At 55.8% G+C, this 13,071-nt stretch overlaps 4 protein-coding genes across 4 annotated transcripts; 2 read left to right on the top strand and 2 right to left on the bottom strand.

The window, feature by feature from the left end:
• Positions 1-2,221: 2,221 nt before the first annotated feature.
• GLRG_05400 (glucosamine-6-phosphate isomerase) lies at positions 2,222-3,667 on the top strand (the record flags this gene model as incomplete). Its single annotated transcript, XM_008096085.1, has 4 exons — positions 2,222-2,401; positions 2,457-2,489; positions 2,558-3,103; positions 3,164-3,667. The coding sequence occupies 4 exons, from the start codon at positions 2,222-2,224 to the stop codon at positions 3,665-3,667; spliced, it is 1,263 nt and encodes a 420-aa protein (XP_008094276.1).
• An 824-nt stretch (positions 3,668-4,491) lies between these two features.
• Positions 4,492-6,227, bottom strand: GLRG_05399 (NDT80/PhoG like DNA-binding family protein; the record flags this gene model as incomplete). The annotated part of the gene is made up of 3 exons (XM_008096084.1): positions 4,492-4,612; positions 4,667-5,983; positions 6,136-6,227. The coding sequence occupies 3 exons, from the start codon at positions 6,225-6,227 to the stop codon at positions 4,492-4,494; spliced, it is 1,530 nt and encodes a 509-aa protein (XP_008094275.1).
• An 897-nt stretch (positions 6,228-7,124) lies between these two features.
• Positions 7,125-8,545, bottom strand: GLRG_05398 (N-acetylglucosamine-6-phosphate deacetylase; the record flags this gene model as incomplete). The annotated part of the gene is made up of 3 exons (XM_008096083.1): positions 7,125-7,395; positions 7,446-8,116; positions 8,168-8,545. 3 exons carry the CDS (start codon positions 8,543-8,545, stop codon positions 7,125-7,127), a joined length of 1,320 nt encoding a protein of 439 aa, XP_008094274.1.
• A 1,480-nt stretch (positions 8,546-10,025) lies between these two features.
• On the top strand, positions 10,026-12,982 carry GLRG_05397 (glycosyl hydrolase family 3 N terminal domain-containing protein; the record flags this gene model as incomplete). Its single annotated transcript, XM_008096082.1, has 5 exons — positions 10,026-10,131; positions 10,209-11,483; positions 11,538-12,763; positions 12,819-12,905; positions 12,965-12,982. 5 exons carry the CDS (start codon positions 10,026-10,028, stop codon positions 12,980-12,982), a joined length of 2,712 nt encoding a protein of 903 aa, XP_008094273.1.
• Positions 12,983-13,071: the final 89 nt, after the last annotated feature.

Here is a 13,071-nt window from a genome sequence, read left to right as displayed (position 1 = left end):
GCAGAAACAGGCGATGGCGACAACGGCCAACGGCCAATGGGCTACAGAGTAGAGCAACCAGCTGGAAGCGAAACCATGTGCCGCCTAGACAAGGTGAGAGCGGGAAAGACCGAAGTAGCTTCACTCTTCAACGTCGCACAGGCGATGGGGCGACACACCGTATTCCTCCTGCTACCAGGTTCAGCTAGCCTTGTTCAGTCAAGGCCCGATGCTCCAATCCACGTCACTTGGGGGTCGAATGTTCGTGTTGATATGGATGGGCCAAACGGAGAAAGGGGGGTTCGATGATGGGTGGTGACGGTATGGAGATGGTTACTGAGGATGAGCCATATTGCGAACCCCAGTAGATCGCGACAGGTAGCCGAGCACGTGTAACAAGCAACCGATGCAGTAGTGGATGGGTGAGAGGCTCCTCGCCTCGACGCAACTAAAGGAATATGTAGGTAGTGTGCCGAAACAACGGGACGCACTTGTTCGACGCCTTCAAGCAGCCAGCCAAGCCACCATTCCCGCCCTCGGTGCGGTACTCTTAATTGGGGGGGCTTTAACCCACCCATTGGGTTTGGTTGCGAGTCGGGTTCTCTGGGCCACCCAGCACACGATAGGCAGTGAGTGGTTGTTGCAGTTCAACTTGTTCGAGGTGAGATGCGATAATGGACGGGGCAAGGAAATCGCCCCTCCAGTTGTAACGTTGCCTTTGGTAGATCAAAGCACACCACCCTAATGCTAAGAAGGGGAACCCCCCAAGAGTGGTTGGGGGTGGTTGCCTTTGACGGCACCACATCACAAAGACCAGGCAGGAACACCCCAGTCCAAGTGCTGGAGGGGGACAATTCCCCGCTCTCTGGGAGGACATGCAACAACCAACAGCGGAGTCACTTCAAGGAAGCAATCATGCCGCAACGACACAACGTGAGACGTGCCCGGGTGCTAGGACCATAGGTTTCCCCCAACGATGAAGCCTTCTGTCTCGTTTTGATTCTTTCTGGTCAGTCCATCCCGTAGATGTCGCAATCAATCAATCGCGTTGCAGGACCTGTTGGCAGCGAGCGTCTTCCATTGCCGACGTCCGACTGACATGGCTAGGCTAACACCCTTATGCAACCAGCACGAGCCGCTCGGCATGGACACTACTTCTCCAGAGCATCCAGCCGGGCGAGAAGCGGGAACGATGCCCGTTACGTTAGATCTCTCCCATGCATCAGCTGTATGCGAAGCACAGGACTCCGCACGCCATGCAGTGGTAACAACAGCCGCCGGATCGCAAAACCAGGGCTCCCGGCTTCACGTCACAGACGGACGGACACTTTGTGGCTCCCTCCCACTGCCGCCGCCCATGGCAAACGACTGCACTCGCCACCCATGCCATAGCGCCTCGAACTTTGCTGATATCAGTGCCTCTCCACACAGTACAGTAACCGTAACCTCTTCTTTGGAGGGCATCTTCCGCAAGCGCGCAGGCGTGGCTTATCGTCCCGGCCGCGTGGCTACTTCAACACCACCGCTGCCTTGAACTGACATGCCGACCCTTGCTCGGGGACTTTGGGCCATGACGAGTCTAAATCGTGGATGACGATGACCATCGATCCGAACGGGGCCGAGCAAGTGTTGCTCTTTACCCAACTCTATCGTCCGCAGAGGAGTTGATAGCCCCCTTATCAACCGACCACTCCGCAGGCCACATGAGTCGGAGCTTCGCCATCCAATCCCGGGAACCAGGTGACTCGGCCTACACCTGCAACTGGCAACGTTGATAATAATTGATGTGCCCTCCCCAGTAGCTTGTGGGACGCCCGCTCTCGTGGTGGGACTTCTTTTTCGCGCTTCTCAGACACCACCGATAACGGTGACGTTCCATCCCCCTCCACCTCCGTGGGGTGGTTTGATGAAATCTTCAGCAGACTTTGGGGCTGATTCCCGCACGACTGCGATGTCAGGGCGTCTGCGACGAAGGGTGCGACGAAGGGAAACACCCCTTGAGGGAAGGGGGTGAACCCTAGAACCTGGTGGCCAGAACCTTGTGGCCGCCGTCCTTCGATGCTGTCGTCCCTCATAAGCAGGGCTCATTCGGCTTTGGCCCCTTCTGTTATCTCGCTCCTTCACGAAGTTGAATCCAAACTACCAACCCCAAAATCACCAACGTTCCTTGCGGCTCACACCTACTGTCCCTTCTTGTATCGTTACAACCCTTACTAGTCCACATTCATAGAAACATCCCACGATGAGGCTGATTATCCGCGATGATGCTGACGCCGCCAGCGCGTACGTAGCAAGCTACATCGTTGACCGCATCAAGCACTTCAATCCCACCCCAGCTCATCCGTTCGTGCTCGGTCTGCCGACCGGAAGCAGTCCCCTGGGTGTGTATAAAATCCTCGTTCAGAAGTACAAGGCCGGAGAGGTAGGGTCCTGTGCCTATAAGCCCAATACTTGAGGCCTGTAGCTTACAACTATAGATCTCATTTGAAAATGTCATCACCTTCAACATGGTACGTGAGCTCTAATAAAAACCAGTCTCATATTCTATCCCATTGCGACCTTTTCTGATGATGAACAGGACGAGTACGTCGGCATCCCTCGGGATCACCCAGAAAGCTACCACTCGTTCATGTGGAAGCACCTCTTCTCCCACGTAAACATCCACCCCAACAACGTCAACATCCTCAACGGCAACGCCCAAAACTTGGAGGCCGAGTGCGTCGCCTACGAGGCCAAGATCAAAGCCGTCGGCGGCATCGACCTCTTCCTCGCCGGCATAGGCGAGGACGGCCACATCGCCTTCAACGAGCCCGGCTCCAGTCTCGCCTCGAGGACGCGTGTAAAGACTCTCGCTTACGACACCATCCTCGCCAACTCGCGCTTCTTCGACAACGACGTCGAAAAGGTCCCCAAGCTCGCCCTGACCGTCGGCGTGCAGACCGTGCTCGAGGCGAGAGAGGTGGTTGCCATCATCTTGGGCGCTAAGAAGGCGCTCGCCCTGCAGAGGTGCATCGAACAAGGCGTGAACCACATGTGGACGCTCTCCAGCCTGCAACTGCACCCTCACCCGATGATTGTTGTGGACGAGGACGCGACCCTGGAGTTGCAGGTCAAGACAGTCAAGGTGAGACTTCCCTCCCCCTGCGGGTTCGACCTAGTAAAATTTACTAATCGATGAACGCAGTACTTCAAAAGCATCGAAAAGGTCGCCAGGGAACAAGGCTTTGAACAGATCCTCCCCTCTAGGATCCGTACCGGTCCCGGTCCCGTGCCGGTTACAGTCATAGACGAGGTCGAGACCCCTACTATCCTACACCCGCAGCCCACCACCTCGCGTTTGCTGCGTGCCTCGCCGGCGACGGAATACCCCATCCGCTCTACGTCACCCGACATTGAGCTCGTCTTCGAGAGCATGGCGTCCCGCACCAAGTCGCCTACCGAGCAGCAGCTTCGCGCCGTCACGCCCGACCTCGTCACCGACAGGATGGCCACGCGGATCCCCGAGCCCGCGCTGGCGGGCCGTCTGACGCCAACACCCGAGCAGCAACCGCAGCTGTCCAGATCAGTGACCCCCGACCTGATCCCCGACCGCATGGCTTCGAGGATCCCGGAGCCGGCGCTTGCGCGGCGGTTGACGCCAAACCCGGAGCAGCAGATGATGTCAAGACTGAACACCGTTGGGGCTTGATCGAGTGCATACATATGGAATTCGGGCGTTCTTTTCTTCTTTTCCTCCTTTTTTGGTTTCGGGGGGTCCCTCTCCCCCCCGGGTGAGCATATAGCGTCACTGAATTCTCTCGTTACTTGCTAGAAACAAAGTGATATGTCATTTGAAAAATCCGCACTGCGGTCGGGTAGCTGGGAAAAGGTCGCGACCAGACTGCAGCATTGTAGACTGTGGCTGAGATAAAAGGGGGCGCGAGAGGCTCGTGCTAGGCGAGAACTTGGTGGTATGGATTGAAGAGCTTGCGCGTCCGCTCAGGACGAGGCTCTCTATGATTGTTACAAAAAAGATACGAATGAAAGTGAAAATAAAATTTCTGAGACCATGTACTCGTGAAAGAGATGTAGAATCCGTATCAGGATTGTATGCGTTGTGATATCAAATGGTTGACCGTACGCAACTAAGCTTACGTCAGGTTCAACTTGCCATGCGTATCTGGTACTCAACAGGCGTAGGAGTAAGAGAAGTGTCCAGCTCCAAGGGGGGCGCGAGCCGAGCGGGCTTTGATCTGGTATTCTTCGATTCGCTTTTGAGTAACTACATCACCTAGATTCGGGTATAACCATTTCCCGTATGCCCTCCACTCCTCCCTGCTGCTCCGGCTGTCCCGATGCCAAGCAGGTTGAACCAGTATCATATAATACAACACGCCAAGAAAGCAAACAGTTGTATGGCTTCGTAAATTCATTCAGATAATCCCAACTGGTCCCGATTATGACACAAGTGCATGAGATGAGCGTGTCGCCGCTGAGTCTAGATATAATTGAAATGTCAAGCTGAGATGACGTTCAAGATTCGGCGGTGAAGTAGCGCTTCGCCTTGCTCCGCAGCTGCTGTGCCTTGATCTCCGGCGGCACGATGGTGTGATGGACGACATGAGGGCGGTAAATTGCTTCCACTGGCGGGATCCTGTCGTGATCTTATTAAAATTACAACGCAGAAAGTGGGGATAAGGGTCCTTACCAGTCATCCACACTGAGAGGAAAGTATTCATAAAGCAAGTCATCCTCCTCCCTGGGGCTCTGACTTGGGTTCTGCCCCGTGGGGGCCGTTGACTTGTTGAACTGCGGGCTCTGCACATCCGAGTTGGACCTATTGGGACTCCTCTCGTCTTCCGAGAGAGACAGGTTTATGGGGCCCGATATTCCGGCCCGCGCCGCCGAGCCCGATGTCGATGTTTTGGCCAGCAGCCTTGATGGTTCTGACGACCAGGCTGGTATTGGAGGACGGCTGATCCCCGGTGACATGGCCATCTTCTTCGCCGGAGGCGGACCTCCGCTCGGATCCCTGTACATTGGCGGCGGTGCCCAGTCCGCTTGTTGCTGAACGCCTCCCAGGACCTGATATTTCGGTATAGGCGTTGGGGCGCCGTTGTTGCCATTGTTGCCGCTGTCCTTGACGGGAGTTGCGCAAGCTTCGCTGTTGCTTCTCCCTCCTAGCTTCTTCTCTCCACCGGTCAAGGGTATGTCCTTCCGGCTGTCGAAGTTTCGTGGGCTGCGGCCTCTCACGATAACGGGCCCAGAGTGGACCTCGGCAATCCTGGCGTACTCGCCGTTTTGTTGCTTTCCAAGGAGACTGATTTGCACCAGGTAGTGCTGCTGCAGGCCTTTCCTTCTTCCGTTGTTCGCTGTAGCGTGCTTGAACTGCAGCCTCTTCCATGATAGTGTGAGAGATACTCTGTTCGCATCGACTTCTTGCCCATTTGCCAGGTCCAAAACAATGTTGGGCGGTCCGCCAGTAGACTTGGGTTCCTCTGCGCCTATCGGGTGCGCGCTCTTCCAAGGGATTGAGATGATCTCCGTCGCTTTGCCCTCGATGGACTCGATCGCCGTTATCGAAGCCGCCAGCTCGAATATGGGTATTTGCCGGCCTTGTTCGTCCACAATGTGCGTGATGTGTCGAGGAAGAGTTACCTGTCCAGAGCACTGCCACAAGTTTCTCCGGTAGCAGGTCAGCTCGAGAGGTCTACCACTGTTCTCGGCACCAAAGACGTCCTCGGCCACGAAGAACATGCCGTACAGTTCGGCCGACATGTTTGGCTCCACATGCTGGCCCGTCCCGTCCACAACCGTGGCTTTTACTAACGGCGCCGAAAATCCCAGGAGCTTATTATCCAGCTCCTGCGTCGGTGAATCCTGGCTGAGATCCTCAAGCGCGGGCTGAGCCTCGTACTGGCGATTCGAGTATGCGAATGGATCTTCAAAGCCCGTTGCGGAGAAGTCTTGGAAGTCATAGGTCGGCGTAAACGGTATGGTAGGGAAGGCTGTATTTACAGTTTCCCTAGGATAGCGAGAAGGGTTAAGGTTAGCAAAAGTGACTATCATCCCATTGTTGCGACAAGCTGACTGGCGGAGAGAGAGAGGGAGAGAGGGAGAGAGAGCTGTCCCCAAGTGACGTTCCTGCAGCCCCATCAGTTGCTGGGCGATACTTACAGCAGAGAGTCATCGAACATGGAAGCGTCTATGCCGTCCGCCACGGCGCTGCTAAGAGCCATGCCATCGCCGGGCGTCACGCTGGACGACATTGAGTGGAACGCAGCCATGGCATGGTAGGGCTCCTGTCGCAAGCGCCGGCCGACGATGCGCAAGCTACGCCCTTGTACTCTGTCGCAAGCTGAGGAGCGGCTGCCGGCGGCCCAAAAAACGTATCTAATGGCTTCTGCGTGTATCCGCTGGGGGGATGGCCGCAACCAGGCAATGTTCGGTTGAAAGTAAAAAGAAAGTCGATTCGAGAAAGTGCAGTTGGCCGTAACGCATGCCTTGTCTGAGCGAGGATCGATGGAAATGCAAAAGCGGAGGGATCTCTTTGGAGAGGAGCGAGAGTGGAGAGCCAGTGTTGATGGCCGGTACGCTGCATCCACCCCTATCAGGAAGCTGAATGACCCTTAGCTTACCATTGGACGATTGGGGTTATCGACGGCCACAAGTCACCGCACTGTGGAAGCAGTGTTGGGGGCTGGTTGGGCGCGAGGCATCTCGGCGGGCTGGGGATAAGGAGCACTGTCACTGAATGGCGCCGATATGCGGGGGTTCAGGGATGAGCCCGCAGGGCTATAATTGTGGATCAAGGACCCCAGAAACACAGTCTCCCTCGGTCATGTCACTGTACAGCTACAACTCCCTTACTTGGAAATCCTTTCATGTGCCAAATGTCTGCGTGTTTAATCTAAGTCGACGTCGTACAACGTTGGGCAATAACAAGCAAGGATCTAGATCGCGTCCTCTTTGTGACTTTAACACTCTAATCTTATAACCCGCAGCTCGTACTTGAAACGTTATTCCCTCATCTATTCATGACATAGGTAGTTCGGATGGCAGCTCTAGGTGTGTACAGTCTATGGTTGGGCCTGACCTTGCTCTTAGTTCTTTTCCCAAAGCTGCCTACGATAGCTCGGGTCTCTTGACTCGTCCGGTTGGTCCTTTTATGGAGTGATCGGCGATTGGTTCTCCTTCCGGCTCGACACCAGCGCCCCAGCTTTCCAGACCTCATCCACAACCAACTGAGTAGCGCCGTCTCTCACTTCTTCAGATAAGACGACCAAATCAGCATCAGCCCCGTCTTCCAGGGAGCCCTTGACGCCCTGGAGGCCGAGCATCGCTGCAGGCGTCGCAGTCACGGCTTTCAAGGCCTTGGGGATGCCCGTGCCCGACCAGCGAAGAAAGTTGTTCACACATTCCATCAGGGTGAGGGCGCTATCGCCCGTTAGTCCAGGTCCGTCGTCTTGAAGATGGCGTCAACTCACCTTCCAGCGATGGTGTTGGTTCCCTCCAGCAACAGCGTAGAGCCGACCTTGATGATGTTGTTCACATTTTGCCCATTAGTCCACTGGTATGAGCCGTCTGCGAGGCCCATCATGTGCATCGCGTCCGTCACCAAGATGAAGCCATCAGGGTGCGCGTTGAAGGCGATCTTGATTGTTGTCGGGTGGAGATGAATGCCGTCTGAAATGATACCAAAGTACGGCCTGTTCAGGCGCTCGGCAGTACCCAAAACACCAAAGACGCCGGGGTTGCGGTGGTGAAGAGGCCGCATGGCGTTGAAGAGATGAGTAATCATTGTGGCCCCTGCAGCCACTGCGGCTGACGCTTCCTCATATGTTGCCTCGGAATGGCCGATGGAGTAGATGATGCCTCTTTTCCGTAGCTCGGGAATGATGTCGGTCATGTTGCCCCTTTCTGGTGCCGCCGTGATCATCTTGATCGGGATTGTGGCTCCATTCGCGGTAGGCTCAATGTTCTCGACGCCGTAGCAGTCTTTCAGGTCATCGAATGTTTCTGCTTCTTGCAAGACGTCGACGTTGTGGACGCCGTTTTTGGAAGGACTGAGGAATGGCCCCTCGACGTGTGCCCCCAAGGATTCGGCGCCATCGCGGGCGGCTTGTGAGCCCCCCGAAGGCCCAAGATACGGAAGTGCCTGTGAATTGTTAGTGTTCCTCCAGATACGGATAGTATCTGACAGGCTCACCTTCTGGTAAAGCTCGGGTCTTTGGCTGGTCAGCGTGGGGACGTAGGACGTGACGCCCGTGGCCACGAGCTTTTTGTTGAGCTCGCGGACCTTCTTACCATATTGCGTCATGTCCTCGAGCAGTGTGGAAAAGTTGAAGCCAAAAGCACCATTGAGTTGGCAGTCGATCAAGCCAGGGGACACGATGCGACCGCCCAGGTTGATGGTTTCATCTGGGAGGCTGAGGTCGTCGAAAAACGCTGCTTGGCTGTGGATGATCTTGCCTGTGACGGAGCTGACCCAAATGTCTTCCTGCACCAAGGCGTCGCCTTTGACAAGGCGGCAGTTTGTGAACTTTGTGATGCCATTTTTTGGCGTCTTGGGAGTGGCAATGGGCATCTTGTTAAACTGGGTGAAAAGTGCTAGCTGGCTTCTGGGCGGATATGGGGTCGATCGTTGGGTTGATCTTCAATAACGACGCCATGGACAAAGACGAAGCAGAATGGCAGGAGGGACTGAGTTGGGTATTATTCACCACGCGTTGCGGCTGCGACAAATGTGACCGGGGCGTCAAAGGCTAATGGTGCCGGCATGGCCCGGCTTGCGTGGAAGTCTCATGGCTTCCCATACCACCGGCACATCGTCATCGCCCCTCACAGTCGCAGCGGGACGTCCACCACACATGGTGGCATGAGATAGGACGGAGACTTGTGGGTGTGTGTCTGGTAATGGCATCAAACGTGTCTTTGGGAGGGTGGGGGGGGCCGGGCCGATGGCACCGGTGCCGGTTGCACTGCCATGTTGCCTCATTACATGCTGTGTTCCCCTTCGAGTCATAGAAACTACTTGACCCTCGGCCGGTCCACAAGGGAGAAGGCGTTGGTTTCTGGATCTTTGTTTCACTCCCACGTACCCAAGCACCCGGCGCAACCACCAGCCATTGCTTCCCGATTCCAGATTCGGCGACTGGAGACTGAGAGAAAGAGAGCCCCACATTGTATCAAGGCCCTGGACCATCGACGTTTGAAGTGCTTAAGGACGAGCGTCCAATGTGGGCGTGAGAAAGAGGGACGCCCGTTTGCCATTCGGCGGTGCAGAAGGGACAGAAAGAAGGTTTGACGTGGTGAGGCTCCATGTAACGTTCCGTTGTCGAGACCGATGATCAGATACGCTAACATCAGAAATGGAGCGGCACTCCCCAGTACGTACCTATCCGCCGAGCACACGTCCCAGTCCGGCACAGACACCTGCCCCACACACCACGAGTGCTCTACTACCTAGGTACCTAGGTAGGCCTAGAGATAACGGCGTGGACGCCCAAGAGGTCATCAGCCAATCGAACGCCCTCGGCTCCCGCTGTCAGCACAGCCAATGATGGCTGATCGTGGCTGGTGCAGCAGCCCACCACCGCGCTCGCCGCACATGGCATCCCAGGCGACCTCCTCCACGTCCTCCTCACAGACGTTCCTTCATGTCCCGTGCGACGGCCCCGGGTCAAATCCGTCCGTCAACCGGAATTCAACGTTCACATCCACGTCTACATCCGAGAAGGGCCATCGTTACCTCCCCCCTCCGAAGACACGCTACCTCGAGAGGTACTATGCGCGTCAAAACGTGACGACCCGTAGACCACTAGCCATGGCCCAGCTCAACATGGAGCTCGACCCACTATGGCAGGATCTCGATTGGTACGTTGGTTCTCACGCTCGACCCGCTCTCCTCCATCATCCCAACTTGCATCGCCCTTCTCCCCTTGTACTGTGGTAGCAGCTCTCATTATGGCTTCGCATCCGGGGGGAGATGGTGCAAGTAGTTCGACCACAATCCGATTCGCCAGCTGACATGCCATGCTGTTGCGCCGTACAGGGCCATTGGCCAGATGCTCATCATGGGCTGGGACGGCACCGAAGTGACGCCCCAGATCCGCTCCCTCATCGAGGACCATCATCTCGGAACCATCATCTTGACTGCCAAGAACCTTAAATGTTAGTAAGCCTCGTTGTATCTGACCAGGTTGTTGGAATGGCAGGTTGTAGATCCGTGCTGATCCATTCCCACGTAGCTGCTCAAGAAACGGCCAAGTTGGTCAAAGAGCTCCAGACTATCGCTCACAAGGCCGGGCATCCCAGGCCGCTGCTTATCGCTCTGGATCAAGAGAACGGGGGTGTCAACAGTCTATTCGACGAAGACTATGTATGCCAGTTTCCTAGTGCCATGGGTGTCGCCGCCACGGGGCGCGTCGAGCTGGCCTACGAAGTATCAAAGGCTACTGCGACCGAGGTCGGGGCGTGCGGCATCAACTTTATGCTCGGTCCCGTCCTCGACGTCCTATCCAACGCCAGGTACCAGCCCGTCGGGGTTCGCGCGACCGGGGACGACCCACAGGAAGTCTCTCAGTACGGCATCGCAGCCATCAATGGTATTCGCGATGCCGGTCTGGCCAGCTGCGGGAAGCACTTCCCGTCGTATGGGAACCTTGACTTCCTAGGCTCCAGCCTAGACGTCCCAATCATCACCCAGACGCTGGAAGAGCTGAGTCTGAGTGCGTTGGTACCCTTCCGCAATGCCATTGCCACGGGCAAGCTTGACGCCATGTTCGTGGGGGGATGTGGTATTTCCAACCCTTCCATGAATGTGTCTCATGCCTGTCTGTCCAGCCAAGTCGTGGACGACCTCCTCCGTGAAGAGCTAGGGTTTGATGGCGTTGCTATCTCAGAATGTCTTGAAATGGAGTCCCTTACCCATGACCTTGGGGTCCAGAACGGCGTAGTCATGGCCGTGGAGGCTGGATGTGACCTGGTCCTGTTGTGCCGGGCTTACGAAGTGCAGCTCGACGCCATCAAAGGCCTCAAGCTAGGGGTTGAAAATGGCATCTTCACCAAAGAACGTATCTATACCTCATTGAAGCGCGTACTGCGGTTGAAGGACACCTGCACGTCTTGGCAGGCAGCCCTCCACCCACCCGGGATCTCTCTTCTCTCTAAACTACACCCAACGCATATGGCACTGTCCAGAAAGGCATATGATGACTCGATCACGGTAATCAGGGACAAGGAGAAGCTCTTGCCATTGTCGGAATCCATGCATCAGGACGAAGAGCTGTTGCTTCTTACACCGCTAGTAAAACCGTTGCCAGCCTCAAGCTTGACAAAGAGCATCCTTCAGGCCAAGGATGGTCAAGGGCTAACTCCAACGACTCACAATAAATGGCTTCACCGAGAGAAGGGGGCCATAATGAGTGGAGAGGGGGTGTTCAGAGAGTTTGGACGCTCACTAGCACGATCTCGTCATGGGAAGCTCCTTCATACGAGTTACACAGCCAACGGAGTCAGGCCAGGTACGCTGTCTTCTCTTCCAAACCCGGACCGCTCAGCTGATTGAGATGCCTTAGTCCACGAGAACCTCATCCACAGAGCGTCCTGTATCATCATCGTCACTGCGGATGCCAACAGGAACCTGTACCAAGCTGGCTTCACGAAACACGTAGAGATGATGTGTTCAATGCTGCGAACGCGCGGCCAAAAGAAGTCTGTGATTGTTGTAGCCGTAAGCTCGCCGTACGACTTCGCCATGGACAAGTCGATCGGCACCTACATCTGCACCTTTGACTTCACTGAGACTGCAATGCATGCCCTGGTCCGCGCTCTATGTGGATACATCGTGCCAAAAGGAACCTTGCCAGGGACGCTGCGGAAGAGTAAGAAGGTGCTCAAGTCACGCCAGCACTGGATCGTGGAAGAGTATGATCGCCACCGCGATAGCCATGGGCTCGAGGAGCTCACCAAAGCTGTTGCCCGGGCTAACATCGCTGACTTGGGTCACTTGGAGTCGATGCCCGCCGCGAGCTTCGAACTATTCAATCAAAACATCGGGGAAGCACACTTTGTTGTCAGAAACAGCAGTACCCATGCCTTGTACGGGTTTGCTGCCACCTACTTCATAGACGGAATCGGCATTCTGGGAGCCATCTTCGTCGATCCTTCCAAACGCAACGTGTCGGTCGGACGATCTCTCCACCGACGGGCGTTGCGCCATCTCGTCGGCCAGCGAGGCGCCAAGAAGATGCAGCTTGGAACCTCGTTTCCAGGCGTGCTATTGGGCATCCCCATCGACGAGGGCGGGGTCAAGGGCTGGTTTAGCAACAACGGCTGGGACGTCCAGTTCCCTAAACGGCTAACCAACCTGATAATCAACGACCTGAGAAGCTGGACCATACCCGAGGGCTTGCTGCAGAGCATTCAGCGAGCGAACCTAAGCTTCGATCTGATACATGGTCTGGACAACGCCGAAAGCGTCCTCAACCACGTTGGCAGCTGCGCGAACCCAGAGGTCTTGGAGTTGTACAGGTGCGCTCTGCAGGAAACAAAGGCTTGCGGTATAGTGCGAGCAAAAGGACCGGGCGACACGCTGCTCGGAACCATCATCATCTGCCGACCGGGCAGCCCACTCTCAACCTTTGTGCCTCCGCTGCTCTCGAATATGGACGAGGGGATCGGGGGCATCCTCGCGCCGGTTGTACACCCAGGGTCACAGGACGCCTTGGTCCTCCAGGGGCTGACTCTGATGGGAGTCCGGCAGAACAAGGCGCACAAGTCAGCAAAGACAGTGCTTAGCTGGGTAAGCTCCCCTACGCGGACGGGATGAGTACCAAGGCTAACGAATCGACGGGTAGGTGCAAGACGACGCTTACGAACATATCATGGCGATGGGATTTGAAATTTTGCAGGCATACGAGGAGCTTACGACTGCGCCGGACAACGTGAGTTTTGCAGCCGGGTTGGGCGTTGAATTGGAAAGCTAATCGAGAGCCTCTCTTAGTGGACTGATTTGAACTAGCAACCTCTGTGATGTGCCTAGGGGCGGCTCAGAGTATGGTATACCCTCCGGTTTTTCGCTTCATCTGCATTGTCTTGCATCCCAGCAGC

Source organism: Colletotrichum graminicola, assembly GCF_000149035.1.
Source record: "Colletotrichum graminicola M1.001 genomic scaffold supercont1.18, whole genome shotgun sequence".
In the NCBI taxonomy this organism is placed as follows: Eukaryota; Fungi; Ascomycota; class Sordariomycetes; order Glomerellales; family Glomerellaceae; genus Colletotrichum; species Colletotrichum graminicola.
Note: the sequence above shows the minus strand (reverse complement) of the source record. Positions and strands in the feature narration are given on the sequence as shown.